At 43.0% G+C, this 20,821-nt stretch overlaps 1 protein-coding gene across 1 annotated transcript in view; it reads right to left on the bottom strand.

Annotated features, from left to right (window-relative positions):
* Positions 1 to 394: 394 nt before the first annotated feature.
* Positions 395 to 20,821, bottom strand: part of T265_11569 (hypothetical protein) — a gene marked incomplete at both ends in the record, with an annotated part of 78,055 nt that continues 57,628 nt past the window's right edge. The window contains one exon of the mRNA XM_009178253.1: positions 395 to 496. Within this exon, the coding sequence (XP_009176517.1) occupies positions 395 to 496 (102 nt within the window). The remainder of the gene's footprint in view (positions 497 to 20,821) is intronic.

The raw sequence follows: 20,821 nt of genomic DNA, 5'->3' as shown, positions 1-20,821 counted from the left end.
GAGAAAGTGGTTATTGGCTGTATGATAACTTTTTAAATGTTTAGGGGGCCAAGTTTGACTATGCGTCTCTGGTCCGTTTAGAGGAAACAAGAGAAAAGATTGGGTTTGCAGAGTATGTTCGAGTCGACAGATGACCCGCTAACTGTACCAATTTCATTGATTGACCGGTCTATTATTATCAGTCCTGTACACCTAACGTGCAATAGTACGTCAGAATTGTGAAAGCGTCTTGATGAGTTCACAAGTATTGAGATTCCGGACGATTTTACCTGAATTCCTCCGGTTTATCACGGATGATTTCTTGAACACAAGTTTGATGGGAAAATGCAACAGGAAACTGAATAGTTGCAATTCATTTTATTCTGGCAGAATCACACAACATAGTGCGTGTCCGTTAGGCGCAGACGCTGCGGACAGCCTCGATGAGGGTTTCGGCCTCGTATCCGGCTTTGCACATCTCCATTGATGAGTTGTTGTGCTCAGCTACCTCTGGGACCTGAAAACACAGAGGTAACTCTGCTACAAAACCCATCCAGGCATGCAAGCGAAATATTCAATACGCGTACCAGAGAACCAGGACCATACATGTCCAACACAGGTTTGGACCAATGCCTAAAATGCTACCAAATTGACGAGGGAGTGTGCTCGCACAAGATTCACCCTAACGTAGACCAACAGAATTCATGACTCCTCACTATGTTAACAGTGAGGGAGCTTTTCATTGATGCACACTGAATGCTGAGCAGTTACTGGGCCCAAAATTAGAAAAGGTTACTTGTGAGAGGTTTTGACGACTCTCAGCATATGTGAACTTCAGACATTTCGAAGCGTCTTGATATGCACTCCTTCACTCTTAGCAGAGAACACGTAAAAGCCTTCAGCCACATAGCACACGAGTGAAATAGTGTGAAATCCACGCAATGGTTCGGCTTGAATTACCATACCAGAAACTTTAGCCAGAAATGCTGGCCAAATAGTACTTCCGAACATTCCTTAGCACCGTTGAGCGCAAGGACCATTCGTCGCGACTGCCCCTTCTCAGTTCCGTAGGAAAGCAACCAATCGGCCGAAGTAGTGGATTTTGGGTGGCTTGGAGTACATTCGTATCAGCTAGAGAACGGGGCCTGCGGAACAATTGAGATACTGAAGCCAACTCAACTAAACCGAACTGAACAATCCGATATCTAATGTATTGAATTGAACCGAACTAAATCGAACTCAAACGAACTGAATTGAACTGAACTGAACTGGAGCGAAGTGAAATGAACGGAAATGGATAAGACCCATTTGAGAATAATTAAACCGAACTGAACTGATGTGATCAGAACTGAACTCAAGTGAAATGAACACAGCTAGACTGAAATCAGTTGGTCCAAAATGACCAGACCCGACCTGAACTCAGCTGACCTGACCTGATATGACCTGAACTGAACTGAACTGAACTGAATTGAACTGAACTAAACTGAACTGAACCGAACTAAACTGAACTGAACTGAACTGAACTGAACTGAACTGAAATGAACTAAATTGTACTTAGACGACTTCTATCAGGTGGCGCTTTTGTTGATTTGATCACAGGTTCACGTCATGTAATTGGAGAACTAATTACCAGTGCACTTCGAATTGTTCAATATTTCGATTGTTCTTAACCAATGTCCACCTTCTATGATTCGTCTTGGCGATAGGCGCCATAGACATAAACTCGCTTCGAAATCTATCCCACAAATTGTTGAACACCATGTTTCGGAATGAACTTTCAATGTTAAGGAAAGAACAAGAGTGCTGTTGATGTGAGTGCCAGACTCGCCCTAAAATTCCCTACTGCGAAGGTCGTATGCTGGACATTTACCCATGAGTACTTTGGTAATGCTGCTCGTCTTAGGTGACGCTAAGTTTAAATGAATTGGCAAACAAGGTGCACATCTTTTTGGACACTTGTTTGTGTGCACCGTTAGGTCAACTAACTTGCTGCATTGTAAAGCAGTGCGTCTCGAATTGATCCAATAAGGCCTCGAAACATATGAGCTCATCCCTCTTGGACAAGTAGTTTGCCATTGGCTTATGGTGGGTTGTCACATCCATAACAATGTCGTGGAACGTTTCCTTAAGAGTGTGGCCAAGCTGGAAAAAAGCGACAGGAACAGACGCGGGAGATTTTCGCCAGATGTAAGCGATTTGCCGCCCAACTAAATGGACCACAATCAATTTTCAGCTGGCTTCAAGAAACGGCAGCCGAAACACTGAATTTATTACCGTTTACCTGCCCCATGCATTCTCGACACGTATTCACCATAAAACAAATCAATTCTCACCCAGACCGATATTTACATCGTACAATGATTTATCTTTTAGAAATGAATTGTATAAGAAAAGCAACTATAAACCTGAAGTGCACGGTTCAGTTTTCGCCGAACTTATTCGTGTCCTTCCTTATTTGTGGCCTCCATCAAGCGTCTAGTCGGTGAAAACAGATGCGTCCGAGATGCGGATTTTCCATCTACAATATCCGGCTTGAACAAAGGAAACGATTCAGCGCAATCTACTGATAAAGCAAGCTACGACAATGCTCAATGAAAGAATGGCCTTCCTAGACTACTGACATCTGTCTATCTATCTATCTATCTATCTATCTATCTATCTATCTATCTATCTATCTATCTATCTATCTATCTATCTATCTATCTATCTATCTATCTATCTATCTATCTATCTATCTATCTATCTATCTATCTATCTATCTATCTATCTATCTATCTATCTATCTATCTATCTATCTATCTATCTATCTATCTATCTATCTATCTATCTATCTATCTATCTATCTATCCATCTATCCATCTATCTATCTATCTATCCATCTATCTAGCTATCTAGCTATCTCTCTATGTATCTATCCATCTATCTATCCATCTATTCACTTATCTATCTACAAAGGTATCTAACAAAATGTCTCCTTCTCTATCTATCTATGCATCGATCTTCCTCTCAAACTGTCCTTCTTTTTTTCTATTTATTTTTTTGGCTGTATATATGTATCTATGAATGTAGGTATGTATGTATTTTAGGATACATCATTCTATCAGAGAAACCGGAACTTATCTAACACAAGTGGGTGAAACATATTTCAAATTCTGGAATATATCATTGTTGTTCTCGCTATCGGGAGATGGGTAGTCTTCCGGTGGCTGAATTTAGCCGCACCTCTCAAGTACCCGTTTTTCTAAATAAAACGGACAAAACTGAACTATGGTAAATCACTTAAGACACTCGAATTAGGACCAAGTTAGGATATTAAGGAGAGAACCTCGGATGGTTGAAAGCCTCTTTATCACTGAAGTGACTGACAGAATCGATTACAAAGCAACCCAACTTACTAGATTGGCATTGGACTGCGGGATTAGTCACTTGGTTCCCTAAACATTTAACGGTGTAAGTAATGACTGTTCCAATAGACAATTCAAAATGTCGAAAATTGCGCTAAACATATACTGTTATTGCCACATCATTGCGGTGCGTCAGTAGATCATATTGACCTCGGAACTTTCCAACTGGGAGACTTCCCATCGTCTGAAATGAACAATAAACAGACATTGGTCAGTGTAGTATCAACTCAGAAACCGTCTTATTCCACAAAAGAGGAATAGGTATAAATACATCCGGCGTTCTACAATACGGCTACACGTGCGCAGTATCCGCAGTATCCACTCAGTGCGCAGCTGGGTCAGTTTGGCGACAATACGTCCGTTGCTTCAAACACTAACGACCTTTCTGATTCTCTTACAGGTGGATCTGATGAGCATGCAACAAACACTGAACCTGAAAATCCGACGTTGAGAAGATCTGAAAGGTTAAGATTCCAACCTCTAGGAGACTGTAAACAACCGCACGCTCATTCAAAGTGTGATGGATGTGGTGAATATTGACTCTATTCTATTCATTCGATTTAGTGTATTTTATGACTTTGTTTTACGACGAGATTGACAGTACGCTCGAGATATACGAGAATATACGATACTCAATCGTCCATATTCGGACATCTATGCTACGCGTACATTCGGTAGTTAAGATACATACCACTATTCTAATTATAACAAACATAAATGAGGATGTAACAGTTATACATTGCTTGCCGGCGTTTCACCACAGGCAGTATTCTAACTCGTAAAGTACGAGGGCTAATTAATAGTCACTAAGCTTCCTGCTGTCTCTCAAGAATTGAATAGGACATCTAGTCTTCGTATTGTCTACTCACCAGGAGTGGCCGTACACGACCAGCTTCCTTGTTTATCGTATCTACGATTGCTTAACAGTGCAAATGAGTCTACCCCGGTGTATCATGTGTTATGTTGACAATGAAATTCCCCACGTTTATTATGTCCCCAATTTTATCCCGCGCTCCACTTTTGTGTTTGGTGTGAATATATCAGCTGACGTTTGTTCGTCCTTACCACTTCACCTGCTTGTCCTTGAGGTCATCCGGCCGTTTGTATCCAAAAGGAGTGTTTGTTTTGAACGCCAAGAGTTGTGTAATTTGCGATTTTCTCTTACACTAATAGTGCCGTACAGATACCTAGCTCGGACTGTGCTTTGCCTACCCGGAGGTTCTGATATTATGCGTCATTCGAGGATACCGTTTACTCGTTGCAGTACTCGACATCTTAAGTCGCCTTGTTTGTAGTAAAGCTGTCATCAATTGGGAGCAATTGTGAAGGACACGGTATCGAAGGATGCGAAAACAACTGAGGCTGCGGAGGAAATAATTGCAATTCAGTTTGCTTCGCGCCCCGTTTCTTGTAAGTCACTTTGTGCATCTAGTCGTACAAGTAGTGTAACCAAGAAAGCCTTAAGGACTGGTCAGCTCCAGGAGTATCGGGTTAAACGGGAGGTCGATCTACTAATGCTTTCATTGTTTTGGTTCGCCGGACAGTCGTTTTTGCTGCGTTTCCAAAAATTTACTTCATGATTAAAAACAAAGTTGGCGTTGGCGGTGGCGGTGGCATCGGTAGTGGCGTTGATTGTTATGGTGGTGACGGTGGCGATGAATAGTCATTTGCGGCTTATCTGCAACAGTTTTGACAAAACTCACGTATTCCGAATCCGTAATCCAGGCATACGAGTATTCGGTCGAAAGACATGAAGTGATTTCCTTGTCGTGACAAAAGACAGCCCTGCTTTTTTGCTTTTCTTTGGCTGAGGTTGTCACATAGACTGCAATTTTTGAGGGTTCAGACAAAAGAACGAATGGATAACTGCTAAATAAATGTGAAATTACGAGTTATGTTATCGACAAACTGACACTGACACACTAAACTCTTGACGCTACAAGAATTCGGAAACTAACACACTAATCAGAGGGTCGCTGAAAAGTCTTTGACAGAACACCATGGTTTTCACAATTTTCGGGTCAATAAGAAAGGCACAGTCCTCAAATTTGCTTCAATCATAATCAATTATTGGAGTCACTTCAGGCCGTCTAAATCACATCAGTATGGAGACATATAATATGTCTATTTCCCTGATGAAACCACATCAAAGAACACCAATGACGAGAACGACACTTGTATTATACCTGTTGTGCGATCCGTGAAAATGTACTTGTGAATAAATGCCCCTAGATCCACTTACAATCTCCAAATACGGTATCCACCTGGGAATGGCGTTTGCTGCAGAAGGACCCCAAATAGCACAGGTGTTGCACAGATATCGCAGCGATTTTCTTCTTTCCAGCCGAATAAGTTCAGCAGCAGAGGTGATATTAATCAATGAAGGTTGGTTGACGTCCGCTATCCGGCTAGAAGCTTTTTGCCGATGGCCGCGGCCTGTCGCCAATCAAGATCACAAGAGAACAAACATGAACCCTGGTTGCCGCTGCATTTTGTTGTACTGGCCAGTGCGGTATTTTACCATATGTGAGGGAAATTCTGGATGCTATATCAAAGGGCCTCACGAGTGCCAGGAAATGAGATTACGCTACTTACCTCCCACATATGAAGGAAGAATATCGTGGAACATAGAGCCAGAGTAACAAGCATCCATATAAAACACCAATTTGTTATACTTTTTGTTTGAATACATTTTGGCGAGGACTTCGTTCAATCCCATGGCAGTGAGCTGTAGCAAAGCACAAATAAAAAGAAAATCCGCATGAGATGGAACGACTATATCTGAACGAGTTCTGAGATTTTGGAGATACTTTCCATCATGATCAGTTGAAGGACTACGTTTGAATGCGTTTTGTTCCGTTCCCCTGAAGTTATAGCTTATTGCCTGTTGATTGTATTTACTTTATTAAATTTTCAGCGCCCCCGTATCCTCCGTAGTTCTAGCCAGCCAACCGGGTGGCATTTAGTTAGTCTCACTTGGATTTAGCACGCAAGAACCAACGTCTGAAATAATAAGCGCGTAATCAAAAATTCGAAATAATGACTTGCCGGTTTGTACGAACGGTTTACATATCAGTCCGAGTATCAATATCTCGACAGTTTTCAACCATTTCCAAATCTCATTCGCAGTGGTGGACGTAACTATGTTTGGTTACATATTATGAATCGCTACACCGATCAAAAGCCACCTGAATATGCTCAGTACAAAAAGTCCCTGTTGGGATGCATGTAGCAGCGTTGCGGCATAATTCATGTACTGCTCGTTGCGCAGTGTAGCGACTTCGTGTATGTCAAGCCAATCTGTGGGGATAATTCTAGCCCCAAACACGTTTGACGAACATTTAGGGTGACTTCCATTAAATTGAAGTATTCCAGATGCCATCTCCCTACTAACGCACTGTAATTAGTACTGAACGAACAATGATTCCCACGGTGAATGGAATTGCTATATGTGTTGTCACTCCATGAATAATTCAACAGTGATGTGGTTTCATTGATTGAAGGATGGGCGACGTTATGGCCTGACTAACTGTGGATAAATCGTGCTTTCGGTTGCCCAGCCGTTGCCAAACGGTTATATTTTGCATCTGCAAAGCGCACCACAGGTGATTATAAATGAGGATGTAACAGTTATACATTGCTTGCCGGCGTTTCACCACAGGCAGTATTCTAACTCGTAAAGTACGAGGGCTAATTAATAGTCACTAAGCTTCCTGCTGTCTCTCAAGAATTGAATAGGACATCTAGTCTTCGTATTGTCACCAGACCAGGAGTGGCCGTACACGACCAGCTTCCTTGTTTATCGTATCTACGATTGCTTAACAGTGCAAATGAGTCTACCCCGGCATGTGTTATGTTATGTTGACAATGAAATTCCCCACGTTTATTATGTCCCCAATTTTATCCCGCGCTCCACTTTTGTGTTTGGTGTGAATATATCAGCTGACGTTTGTTCGTCCTTACCACTTCACCTGCTTGTCCTTGAGGTCATCCGGCCGTTTGTATCCAAAAGGAGTGTTTGTTTTGAACGCCAAGAGTTGTGTAATTTGCGATTTTCTCTTACACTAATAGTGCCGTACAGATACCTAGCTCGGACTGTGCTTTGCCTACCCGGAGGTTCTGATATTATGCGTCATTCGAGGATGCCGTGAATCGTGTTTTACACGGAAAGTACGATAATGTGCTTTACGCATACCTGGGAGAAGGATACATTGTACGGTTTGCAGATGCTATCACATTGTCATTAAATTCAAAGCAGTGGTGTCTCCCATATCAACCGTTTTTTAACTCACAAAAGCCAGAAAATTTTCGGGTTGTATTTGTCTGCGCTTCCAAATGTCATGGTGTCCCTAAACGATCACCTTTATCAGGGCCCTGAGTTAACCGCAAAACCAGTGAATGCTATGCGAGGCTTCTGTTAAGAACGAGTTGCTGTGGCAGAAGACTTCGAAGAGTTATCCCTACAGGTCAACGTTGACCCCTGCGATAGAGGTGCTCTGAACTTCCTGTGGCGGAAATACTATGCGTTCTCTGGAGAGCCTACTGAATGTCAATGTACGTCTCACCCGTTTCGGGTCACCTCCTTCCCGTTCTGTGCGACTTTCGCCCCACGAAAGACAGTTGAGGAATTGGGCTCAGATTATGCGTCTCAACCTGCAGCGCAATAGACAACACTCTATATATTGTAAAACATCCAGCTCTTCTTCCGTACCGACATTCTGTTGCTGCCTTGATCATAAGTCACTTTCATGAAACGGAAGAGCACTGTGGAGTAACGCAAGTCTTGGCCTCTATCCGACAGCGATATTGGATTATCTATGGGACCGGCGCCGTTAAACGTGTAATTGTTGCGTGTTATTTATGCAGACGCCGGTCAGCCAGCTCGGTACACAAATGATGGCTCCATTACCGACAGACAGAGTAGAAGCGGGTTGGTGCCCCGTCGAGTGCGTGGGAGTGGATTAGTTTCGAACTTTTGGACCAAACGTGGCCGTTCACAATAAAAGCTCTATGGTTGTATCTTTAAATGTCTGAAGACTACGGCAGTCCATTTGAAAATAGCAGGCAACCTGTCGACAGATTCATTCCTACAATGTTTGATTCGCCTCGTTGGTAGGCGTGGCAAGCCCACCGTTATCTACGGTGATAATGGTACAAAATTTGTTGGCACGCTAACGCAATTTCGGGATGATATAACGGGATGATATATATAAAATATCAGACCGGTTTTCGACTACGGATACACACTGCCACTTCAATCCACCAGCAGCTAGCCATCGTGGTGGCGTGTGGGAGCGTATAATCCAGTCGGTATGACGATATAGAGCCACTTACTCCAAACAGATTGTTGCTCGTAAAGTGGCGTCCTGCCGTACGATTTTCGCGACGGTTTGGGCTCGCAAAATAATGCCGGTTGGAAACAGGTCAATTATCTCGCTGGCGTATTCTGGCGTCGTTGGATAAGGTAATATCTACCAACTTTGCAGGTGCGTACGAATTGGCTCAGAGCAACTAAAGGATTGAAACGAGGAGACTTGGTTCTCGTCTCTGGTGCGGACTTGCCCCGTGAGAAATGGCCTCTAATGGTAGCAGATAGTCGTGAGGTCAGCCCAGATGGCTTCGTAAGAACCTTGCTTGCCAAAATCAAACGGCGGGCGGCGTTCTTAAAAGAGGTATTAGAAAGGTATTTTTACTAGAGGGACGCGATTAGGCTTATACTCAGTCGAATTTTGTACTTTTGATAGGAGAGGACCCGGACCACTCATGTCGGTGGCTGATGGGGCAACATAAAATGGAGATCAGCGCCGGTAGAAGACAAGAACCGGAGCATGTGCTGAATAAACGTGGAGAATTTGGCTGGCATCGTGTCATCTTTTATGCTTACGATGGAATGCCCCACGTTCATCATGTCCTCATTTGTAAACCCCACCCCACTGTTGTGTTTGGTGCGAATGTAGGAACTGAGGTTGGTTTGTCTTTACCACTTCACCTATTTGACTTGTGGTCATCCGGCCATTTGTATCCGACTTTGCACGTGTGACTGTCGCACGCGGGAGCCTGTTTGTTCACTTGCTTTGTATTTTTGTAGTCCAAGTGGACTGTTTGTTTTGAACGCGTACCTACTGTTGAGGTTTGTACAATTTGTGGATCTCTCCTACACTCCAATTACCGTACGGAAATCCAGCTCCGACTTTGTTATGCCTACCCGGAGGTTCTGCTATTACGCGTCACACGAAGATACGATTCGCCCGGAATCCTCTGAGTTGAGCAACCTTGAACTTTTGAAAACGAAATCTGTATAATGTTATCGGTATAGCACCTTGACGAGGCCTACCAAACTTTACAGTGGGTGACGTCCGAACGTCGTGGCTTCTCTTCCATCATTCGTTGGATGCGTAGGCCACTTGTACCTATAAACTCCGTTTTATGAGGAATCACGGGAATCAATGTGCCTATTCAATCCGATCTCAATTTGACGTCCTTTTGACCAGCTGCGTGCCAAAATTATCAAGACTTACTTTTCCACTTGGGAAAGTGACATATGTTGTCCCACCGTGGCCAGTGTAATAAATGAAAACGTTGTCTCCAGGACCGCTCCAAGTCAACGGGAAAATCAGGTGGGCTTAAAAGGAAGAAGACCGTGGAACACAGAGCCAGAGTAACATGCATCCAAATAAAACAGCAATTTGTTATAATTTTTGCGTGAAAGAATTTTGGAGAGGATATCGTTCAGTTGCCTGGCAGTGAGATGTAGCAAAGCATAAATAAAAAGAAAATTCATATGACATGGAACAATTATAACTGAACGAGTTCTGAGATTTTGAAGATGCTTTCCACCATAATCAGTTGAAGGACTACGTTTGAATGCGTTTTGTTCCGTTCCGCTGAAGTTATAGCTTATTCCCTGTTGAATGTGTTTGTTTTATTGGGTTCTCAGCGCCCCCGTATCCTCCGTAGTTCTAGCCAGCCAACCGGGTGGCATTTAGTTAGTCTCACTTGGATTTAGCACGCAAGAACCAATGTCTGAAATAATAAGCGCGTAATCAAAAATTCGAAATAGTGACTTGCCGGTTTGTACGAACGGTTTACATATCAGTCCGAGTATCAATATCACGGCTGTTTTTAAATATTTCCGAATCGCCTTCTCCGTGTTGGACTTAAATATGTTTGGTTGCACGTTGAGAATGGTTACGTCGATCAAAATACGCTCAGTACAATAAGTCCCTATTGGTGTGCACGTAGCCTTGAAATCAGGAAATGCAGCATAAATCATGTACTGCTGGTTGAGTAGTGAAGCGCCATCATGTATATCAAGCCAATCTGCTGAGAGTATTCTTGCGCTAATCATGTTTGATGAAAATTTAGGGTGGTTTTCACTGAAATGAATTCCAAATGTCATCTCACTAATAAAACACTGTAATTGGTACTGAACGAACAATGATTCACACGGTGAAGGGGTTCCCTGAGTGGGGTCACTCCGTGAATAATACATCAATGATGTGGTTTCATTGATTGGAGGATGGGCGACGTTATAGACTGACTACCTGCGGATAAACGGGCTTTTGGTTGCTCACCGGTTGCCAATCGTTTAAATCTTGAAGCTGCGAAGCGCACCAAAGATGAAAATAAATGAGGATTGCACAGTTATACATTGCTTGCCGGCTTTTCTCGACAGACAGCATTCTCATTCATAATGTACGGGGGTCTATTCCTACCAGCAAACATTCGTGCTGTATCTCGAGAAGTAAATAAGGCAAATTGTGTTCGTATCATCTACGCCGCATGAGTGACCGTATACGGCCAGCTTCCTTGTTTATCGTAACTACGCTTACTCGACAGTGTAAATGGATAAACCCCGAAATCATGTGAGTTGAACGAAGTTGCACTTGGTAAAAACGAAAGCTATATGATGTTACCAGTATAGCATCCTGACGCGGCCTTCCAAACTTGACGGTGTGCGAAGTCCGAACGCAGTAGCTTCTCTTCCGTCATTCGGTGGATGCGTAGGCCACTTGTAACTATAAACTGTTTTATGAGGGATCACCGGACGGGATGTGCCTATTCAATCCGTTCTCAATTTAGCTCTCTTTGGAACGTCTGTTTGCCAGAATTATCAAAACTTACCTTTCCACCTGAGAAACCAACATATGTTCTCCCTCCATGGCCAGTGAAATTGATGAAAACATTGACTTCAGGACCGTTGTAAGTCAGCGGTAAAGTTAACGTTATCTTAAAGAGTATTTAATCTGGTGGCGCCCTCTCAAATTGGCAACCACAACAAAAAAGCCGCGGAAATGGACTTACGATTGTAATATTACCTAAAATGTGGTTTTTGGCATAATCTTTAGAATCTGGGTTGTAATGCAAACGGCCTCGGTTAATTGGCGATGAAGGAAATAAGAATCGTATAAAACGTTCCACAGTTCATTTCTGCCCATGACACACGTAGATGGTGGCTTTTAATATATGCAGATGGCTGGAGCCAGTATTCCACTTTAGCTAGTTTTATCATTTGCTATTCAAACGGTGACACTCAGCTCTTTCCAAATCACACGATTGAATGTGTTAATGAAAATATCCTCATGCTGTATTCATTACTGAGAAACAATTTTACAACCAAGGTGAGACGAACCTACATTTCGAGTACGGACATCCACGAAGCAAGATGCTCAAGTGTTTTATGATGCTGGTGATCGATTTGCAAATGTTCCATCACCGTCGGAAGTGACATCATGAGTGAATGATTGGGTCGGCACTTCTTCCATTTCTGCCTGATATTATGCGTTGATCAAGAGAGTGCTCTTCTCTCCGCTGAATTCCCAGAATAGGACAACAACATATTCCGTCTGAAAATGTAGTTACTGTAAATGGTCTGGATTGCCTGCACTCAACTATTCTGTCTCAGGACCATTTGTTCATGATCTGATTGACTGGTTACCGATTACTCCTGTGTCACGTTCTCCTTCCCCACATTTGATTGACACTCAATCTGACTTCTGCGTTTGGTTTTTCATTTCAATTGATTAGTTCTGACTTCCTGTTGTGCTGTAGTCTGATTTTTCGGAGTTTGATTAAGTGAAGGCTCTTTCCGTTGATAACACTCTTTTCGACTTGCAAGAGACGTTACCGCCTTTGTTTACTCATCTATCATTTTCCTCTACCTCCGCAAACTACTTGCGGGATCGGATACGGTAATACGTTTAATGGGGAAATACCCACAAAGACCGTGTGATCAAGGATGGCGCCACCATTGCGGGTTCAAAGTGCGTAACTGTCCGAATGGGTGATTTATGATTTGCATGGGAATAAAAGTTTTTCTGGTTTCTTCGCTTGCATTTTTAAGCCAACGCTTCACTTCTCATCATATGCGGGTCAATGATCCGTGCAAAGTTTCTTGAAAGATCGGTTGTGACGTTACCAATCCACATGGAAACCAAGGTGAGACAGGCATTCTAAAATCTCAGAGCGTTATCGGTGAATGACGATACGGATTTGAGGGACTACTATTCAGCCAATCGACAGCACTGCAAATGAACTTGGATTTCGACTATCCATAATTCAGGTTTGAGACAACACAATGAGCAAAAACAAACACTCAACCCGTGCAAACCAAGATCAACCCACCCTAAGTTGATCATGACCGAACAGATGTTTAGGTATTCACAACCACGCATTTCTGAATAATTTTGAAACATTTTGAAAGTAGCGATCGATGCGTATGGTACAATAATAACCCACAGTCTGTAAGTAATAAACCGGGTTTCTCTTGGAGTAAAGCAAATCTTTTCGACTGCCTTCAGGGAGCTTAACCTAAAGAGATTATACACCACATGACTGACCAAAATAATAACCACCCGTATTGGAAATCCGAAAACGCTGACATGCAACACTAGAATTCTGGCTGTGATCAGCAAATGCATCAATACCTCATCTTTTCAACACCATCCTTCGATTTCCAAGTTCCTTATCGCCTACCAATACTTTCGCGACCATATCCGAGTTGACATCCTGAAACAGGTCAACACGAATAATAAATATTTCTGTGATAATGGTGTTCTTCAGGCATATTCGACCCGAAATAACAACTTACATTCTAGCAAAGTAAGAGAAATCTAGTATCTACTCTCCTTCTTCACTCATATTACTTTCACGGCGGTCGCTGAATGATGGGAAGTTAATTTTTGATTGTTGGTGACTTTGCGGAGCATGGCATTTTGATCAGCCAGGTTGCCAAGTGGAAGTATGATTGAAACAAATAGCCAATCTTGATTCCGTGTCCATCGAATGCTGGTTGCCAATGGCCAATCCAGGTGGCACCACAATATCCAAATAATAGTCGAGGCATACACTTCAAGAACGAAGCTCTGCATATGGGCGCGAGCAGTGATACACGTTGCTCTTTTGACAAGAACGCTAGCTTCTAAGGTTCAGATCAAAAACTAAGCTGTGAAAATAGGGTTAGTACACTGAAGGCTTACTTGCTAGGCCGCAACACAAGTGCGAACTCGGTTGCGGGCTGCTTCAGAGTTCCTATGACGTTATGACTAGTGCTCGTTCAAGCAAATTAACCGTTCTAGAATGCAGTAAAACTGGTTAGACTGCAATACGGTTACTATTATGCTTCCATATGCAGCGTCATGTTAGGTGCACCTTGTGATACACAGTGAACGAATTCATTTCCTTTCTGCGCGCCGACATACTTTTCTATGGTAGTCAATTACCACACCCTTGTAAATATCGTCGTGCTCGTAGTCATGCAAAATTCGTCCTGAAAACGGATTTCCGAAATAAAATAATGAGAAGTCGCAGTGAGCTTTTCGGAAAGAAAGAAAACAAAAGAAATTCTTTTGGAAGTTTCCTCCCGGTCATGCGATTGGATAAAATTTCACGCCGAAGATTGCAAACTGTCACACTTTCAATTAGGTGTAAACAGACGATCATCATCGCAACGCTTGTGTATAGATCCCACAAAGATCCGGGTAGGTAGCCAACAAAGAACATTACACATTATTGGGTAAAATGGTGGCGGGTTTATTTAAATATGCAGACCAACACCACCAGTAACAGATTATATGAGCACACCCTCATCCAGTCTCCGTAAATATAATTCGATTGGACAGTAAACGACTTACGATTAGTGAAAACTGGAAGCAAGCATCAAATGCCATGATAGGGTGGAAACTTTATCTCGAGTGGCGCACAAAAACAGAGTCTTCTACAACCCGATTCCATTCACGATTAATGTCCGTAAGATTTACGGCGGAAAATGGGAAATATTGAAGCCAAATAGCGAAGAGCGATTTTCGCAGTCTATTTAATATCAGATTGTAAGACTAGTTACCATCAGATGGCAAACATGGCACGTGGTATTTAGTTGCGATTGCTGGCAGTATCGTCAGATATTTGGATGGTGCGGAGACTGAAATCAATTGTCTGTAATTATCAATTGACGCAGAGACTCGCCAAGACATCCAGGTTCATCATGCAATTAATGCTTCCTTATTGAGAATTATCTCTACTTCGTGCTTTTCCGGGGAGTCCGGAACCCGATACTACTCGGCAATCACTAGGTGGCCGAGCCGATTGACCACGAGCAGCTGATCAGTTCGCGCCGCACCCCACTTGGGAACGCGGTTTGCTGGGGATCTCTCCAAGGAAGGAAAACACCCCAATTCGTCAGGAGTGTGGTAAATCCAAAGCTATTATCAATACTGATTCGCTGCATCATGTTTATCAGTTTCTTCGGAGACCATCACATGAGGAAAGTTCCATTTATGGCTAGCAAATCAGCCCTCACGGAATGCTTTCGTGATAATCCGTCAACGCTGTCTTTCAACCCCCTTGTGAATAACAAATAAACTGCGTTAATTTTGCATTAAATTGGTGTGAATTCAGCGCAGAAATTTATCATGAGAGCGCATTGCTGATTCTTCGGGATCCGAAAGCCCCAAATGTTTGGAAGTGTTACACATGATTGGCTGCATATATTCCACGGTCTTCAATCTCTATCACAATCCGATGTTCATCAGGAATAGCTGTTAATCCGGGTGAGAATAAAAACCAAACGAGAACCCCCATCAAACCAATGTGTTTTCCCATGAAGCTGAAATAATAATGACTGTTTATCATGTGATTTTGCATCGGGCTTCACATTATCCTTCAGCCTGACCACATTCGACGGATAATTTGAACATAACCACTCATACAAATTGTTATGCGTATAGCAGATTGAGTGCGGGAGTAATGAGGAGGGTTCCATGTTGAGTCTTACTCGACTGCGCACAGCTCACTCCTTGTGCTGTTCCTTCTTGAGGTGTAAAAATGGATCTGACCCCTGGTTCCTCGTTGGCTAGGTGACGGAGTTTGGACATTTTTTAACCAGTTGTGTCCCACTTAGAACTACGTTCATCTTGCTGACCATGGATAACACCCTTGGTATTGGAAGATGCTTCATCCATGACACCGTGTAAGACCCTCAAAGGATGTTCCAGAACGCCTGTTGTCAGTATTGACACTCAAACTGAACGTATGTTTTATCTGGAGAAATCTAGTATCTGCTGTCCATCTTCACTCATATTACGTTCGCGACGGTCTCTTAATGATAAGAACTTAATAGTTGATTGTCGGTGAATTTGCAGAGCATGGCATTTCGATCAGCCAGGTTGCCAAGACAAACTCCTATTGAAACCAGTAGCAAATCCTGATTCTGTGTCTATCGAATGCTAATTATTAACCGTCCTAGAATGCAGTAACACCGGTTAGTCTGCTATACGATTACTATTGTGTTTCCATAAGCAGAGCCATGTTACGTGATACTTGTGTGACACAGGGAACAAATTCATTTAATTTCTGCGGACGGACATACTTTTCCATGGTATTGAATTACTATACCCTTGTAAACATCTTGGTGCTCGTAGTCATTGAACACTTGACCTGGAAACGGATTGATGAACTGAAAAACATGAGAGTGCGCAGTGAGCTTTTCGCACGAAAGTTACATGTGGATCGAATGTAAAGACATGACAAAAAATGAAATTCTTTTGGAAATTTGCTGCCGGTCTTGTTCTTGGACAATGAGTGCAAACTGTGTCACGTTTTCGATTAAGTGTAAATTAAAGATGTTCATCGCAACATAGCTGTATAGACACCACAGTGATTCCGGTAGGTAGACAACATATAACATTATTGGGTGAAAAGATAGTAGGTTTATTTAAATGTGCAGCCAAACAACCCCGGTAACAGATCATGTGGGCATATCCTCACCCAGTGTCCGGGAATGTTATTCGATTAGGCAGTAAACGACCTATGATTATTGAAAATTCGAAGCAAGAAGGAATTTTAAGGTCAGCAGAATGTTTACTCTACTGATGCTAGCAATCAGTTGTCTAGGTTGTCCACTTTATCCTCGATTCCAATCATCAGCCGGATGATGCATTCAAACGACATCTTGGTATTGATGTTGTTAATTTCAGACTACTGACAACCGAACCAGTTATAATTTGCACTTCAAAAGCGGGGACATGCCACAATGACTGCAATTTAATCTGGTGTCGACTGTGTCGATTACATCAGGTTGATATGGCGTTTGCTGTCATGAAATGCAATAAAAGTTTGGAAACTTTATGATATATCTCAAGTGGCGCACAAAAACACACAATTTACTCCAACCCGATTCCATTCACGATTTATATCCGCAAAAATAAGACAAGTTAAAGCCAAATAGAGAAAAGCGAATTCTGAAGTCGAGTTACTACCAGACTAATGGATTAGTTACCATCAGATGCCAAATATTGTACGTGATATTTACTTGGGATTGTTTGCAATATCGTCGTAGGCGAAGGTGATTATATTCTCCGCTGGAATTTTGTTTGCACGCAAGACGTGGTAGGCGTGGAAAACTTTCGCCTGAAGTTAAAGTACAACGGGAGTCAAGTCGGGGAAGCTCAAGAATGCAAGCAGAACGCTTGGGATCATGCATTCTTGGTTAAATATCATGCATTGTTCCTGTCTAATAGTTTGAATATATCGCATTCCCGTGTGTTTCGGTTAACTAACTGCTTGAATTAGGGCACGGCAACTAACTAGTCAGATATTTGCCTGTTGCGGAGCCTGAAATCAATTGTTTGAGATTTTCAACCGAGATTGTATCCCTAATCTGAGGCAAAGCTTTGCCAGGACATCCAGGTTCACCATGCAATTAATGCTTCCTTATTGAGAATTATCTCTACTTCGTGCTTTTCCGGGGAGTCCGGAACCCGATACTACTCGGCAATCACTAGGTGGCTGAGCCGATTGACCACGAGCAGGTGATTAGTTTGCACCGCACCGCACTTGGGAACGCTGTTTGCTGGAGATTTCCTCAAGGAACAAAAACACCTCAGTTCGTCGGGAGTGTGGTAAATCCAAACCTATTATCAATACTGATTCGCTGCATCGGGTTTGTCAGTTTCTTCGGACACCATCACATGAGACAATTTCCATTTATGGCTACAAAAACCTGAGGCAAAGCTTTGCCAGGACATCCAGGTTCACCATGCAATTAATGCTTCCTTATTGAGAATTATCTCTACTTCGTGCTTTTCCGGGGAGTCCGGAACCCGATACTACTCGGCAATCACTAGGTGGCCGAGCCGATTGACCACGAGCAGCTGATCAGTTCGCGCCGCACCCCACTTGGGAACGCGGTTTGCTGGGGATCTCTCCAAGGAAGGAAAACACCCCAATTCGTCAGGAGTGTGGTAAATCCAAAGCTATTATCAATACTGATTCGCTGCATCATGTTTATCAGTTTCTTCGGAGACCATCACATGAGGAAAGTTCCATTTATGGCTAGCAAATCAGCCCTCACGGAATGCTTTCGTGATAATCCGTCAACGCTGTCTTTCAACCCCCTTGTGAATAACAAATAAACTGCGTTAATTTTGCATTAAATTGGTGTGAATTCAGCGCAGAAATTTATCATGAGAGCGCATTGCTGATTCTTCGGGATCCGAAAGCCCCAAATGTTTGGAAGTGTTACACATGATTGGCTGCATATATTCCACGGTCTTCAATCTCTATCACAATCCGATGTTCATCAGGAATAGCTGTTAATCCGGGTGAGAATAAAAACCAAACGAGAACCCCCATCAAACCAATGTGTTTTCCCATGAAGCTGAAATAATAATGACTGTTTATCATGTGATTTTGCATCGGGCTTCACATTATCCTTCAGCCTGACCACATTCGACGGATAATTTGAACATAACCACTCATACAAATTGTTATGCGTATAGCAGATTGAGTGCGGGAGTAATGAGGAGGGTTCCATGTTGAGTCTTACTCGACTGCGCACAGCTCACTCCTTGTGCTGTTCCTTCTTGAGGTGTAAAAATGGATCTGACCCCTGGTTCCTCGTTGGCTAGGTGACGGAGTTTGGACATTTTTTAACCAGTTGTGTCCCACTTAGAACTACGTTCATCTTGCTGACCATGGATAACACCCTTGGTATTGGAAGATGCTTCATCCATGACACCGTCTGAAACGAACTCGTGAAATACCCTCAATTTGTTTTCCAGAACGCCTGTTGTTATTAGTGACACTCGAGCTGAACATATGTTTTATCTGGGTCTTTCAGGTGAACATTTATCCTCACAGACTCCTGAAAGTTTGTGCGCCTCAACAACCCACTAAGCAGTGTATATGCGACAGTCATAAAGCCTTTCGTAGCAGGTTGGTCATTGGATGGTGATCATCCGTGTCGCGTGTTGTGCTCTATCCTCCAATTGTCACAATTTACCACCAACCTGAAAATTCACCAGAGCAACTAGGCCCTTGGAATGAGGCCTTTATCAAAAACAACAACTGGCCTATTAAATCCCTAACGCGAGTGCTGCTGATTGGGCAGGCGAGAAGACTGTGGACCTCTCGAAGCTCCACGCGGCGTCCAGGTTAATGTGAATTTTATTACGGAACTCGTGCAACCGCTTTACGGTGTCTGGTTACAGTAGCGTAAATTGGACTCTCCTAAAACTTTTGAGAATTTTCAGTTTCCGAAAATTATCAGTAAATGGGATGTTTACTTTTCGGTTCAATAGGTTGTAGCTGCTAAGTTGGTGCTTGCGGATAAGGAACTTCCTGGTGAAGGGCATTCCTCATTTCACTGGTAGTACCACAGCCTTATTTGCAGTATGGATGGCACGGTTACAAGTGATCCCATGTCACATCGGCCGCGACTGCTGTCATCAATTCGGTTTCCTTAACTGCTGTAAACCACGGGGCGAGCAAGCAAGTGTAAGCCATAGACACCCTGAAATAATTCTTCCGTTTGTTTGCCCATCTTTAACGTTTGCACTCTGAAATAAGCTGTACAGCATACTTGTTCGCTGGGCACGCTTGCCGTTTATTAAAATCACATCACGGTTGCTGTACTGATCTCTTCATGAGTTTCCGCTTGTTCCCCATTTCGTTCCTCTGGTAATCCGGTAACCTGTGCTGCTTGTTATACTGGGTCTTGTATTGTTCTAGGTCCCTGAACTGGAGGCCTTCTCATTGAATGGTCTACCGCATTGAGGGTAAACCTTTTGAAACACCTTGGCGAATAACCAGAACAAAAGTCCGTATATTATTGTGGTTGTCGGAGACATTAATGGACAAATAGTCAGACTTAGCGCATCCGCAATTTGTTTGGGTGGGTTCAGATCCGAAGCTGAAATGCACGGACCACGGCGGACACCTGAAATAGTTACGTGCTGTAGACGGGCGGGAGTGAATTCCCGAACAACCGAAGATGCCTCGCCGTATAACGCCCCTTTACAAAACCCAACCAGCAGCACAACCATACCAAATCGACATTAGCTATACATAGCGTCCATCATAAGACAACATCTTCATGAACCCGGATCAAATGCATTTTCGGCGCTGACTGATGTTGCACGATCGCTGTATTTGAACGAGTAATGCACCGCAGCTGACCGCTGAGAGGTATTTGAAGCCTAATGTTAAAAAAGCCTACCAGAACCAATATTGACGTCTCTCCCGGACCAGCCGACTTCTGATGTTAATGTCTACTGAGAAGTGTTGTCTGCAAGATGCTGAGCATCAAGCTTGTGGAAAGTTGCAACAAACTAGTTGCAGCTACTGAACTCTGCGAACGCTCTGAATTCCTTCGAAACTTGGACAAGTTTGCTGCTAGGCAGAGAGCGCAACATCACTCAAGGAACACTCAAAATTGTGGTAAGAAAACAACACCTGCATGGATTGAGGAGCTTTGTGGAATGGAGAGTTACAGAAAGCAAGTACACCTTGCGTTGTGTTTTCCATTTGGCAGCTTATACACGCAAGAGGCACGAAAATGTCCCCATGAGCCGCGCGATCCCAGGCATACATGAAGTATCATAGGGTTAAACATTTTCAACAATTAATCGACTGAGTAACTGTGGTTTCTCAACTGCAGTCAT

Source organism: Opisthorchis viverrini, assembly GCF_000715545.1.
Source record: "Opisthorchis viverrini unplaced genomic scaffold opera_v5_522, whole genome shotgun sequence".
NCBI classification, from domain to species: domain Eukaryota; kingdom Metazoa; phylum Platyhelminthes; class Trematoda; order Opisthorchiida; family Opisthorchiidae; genus Opisthorchis; species Opisthorchis viverrini.
The sequence above is the reverse complement of the archived record's forward strand: the minus strand, read 5'-3'. Positions and strand labels throughout refer to the sequence as shown.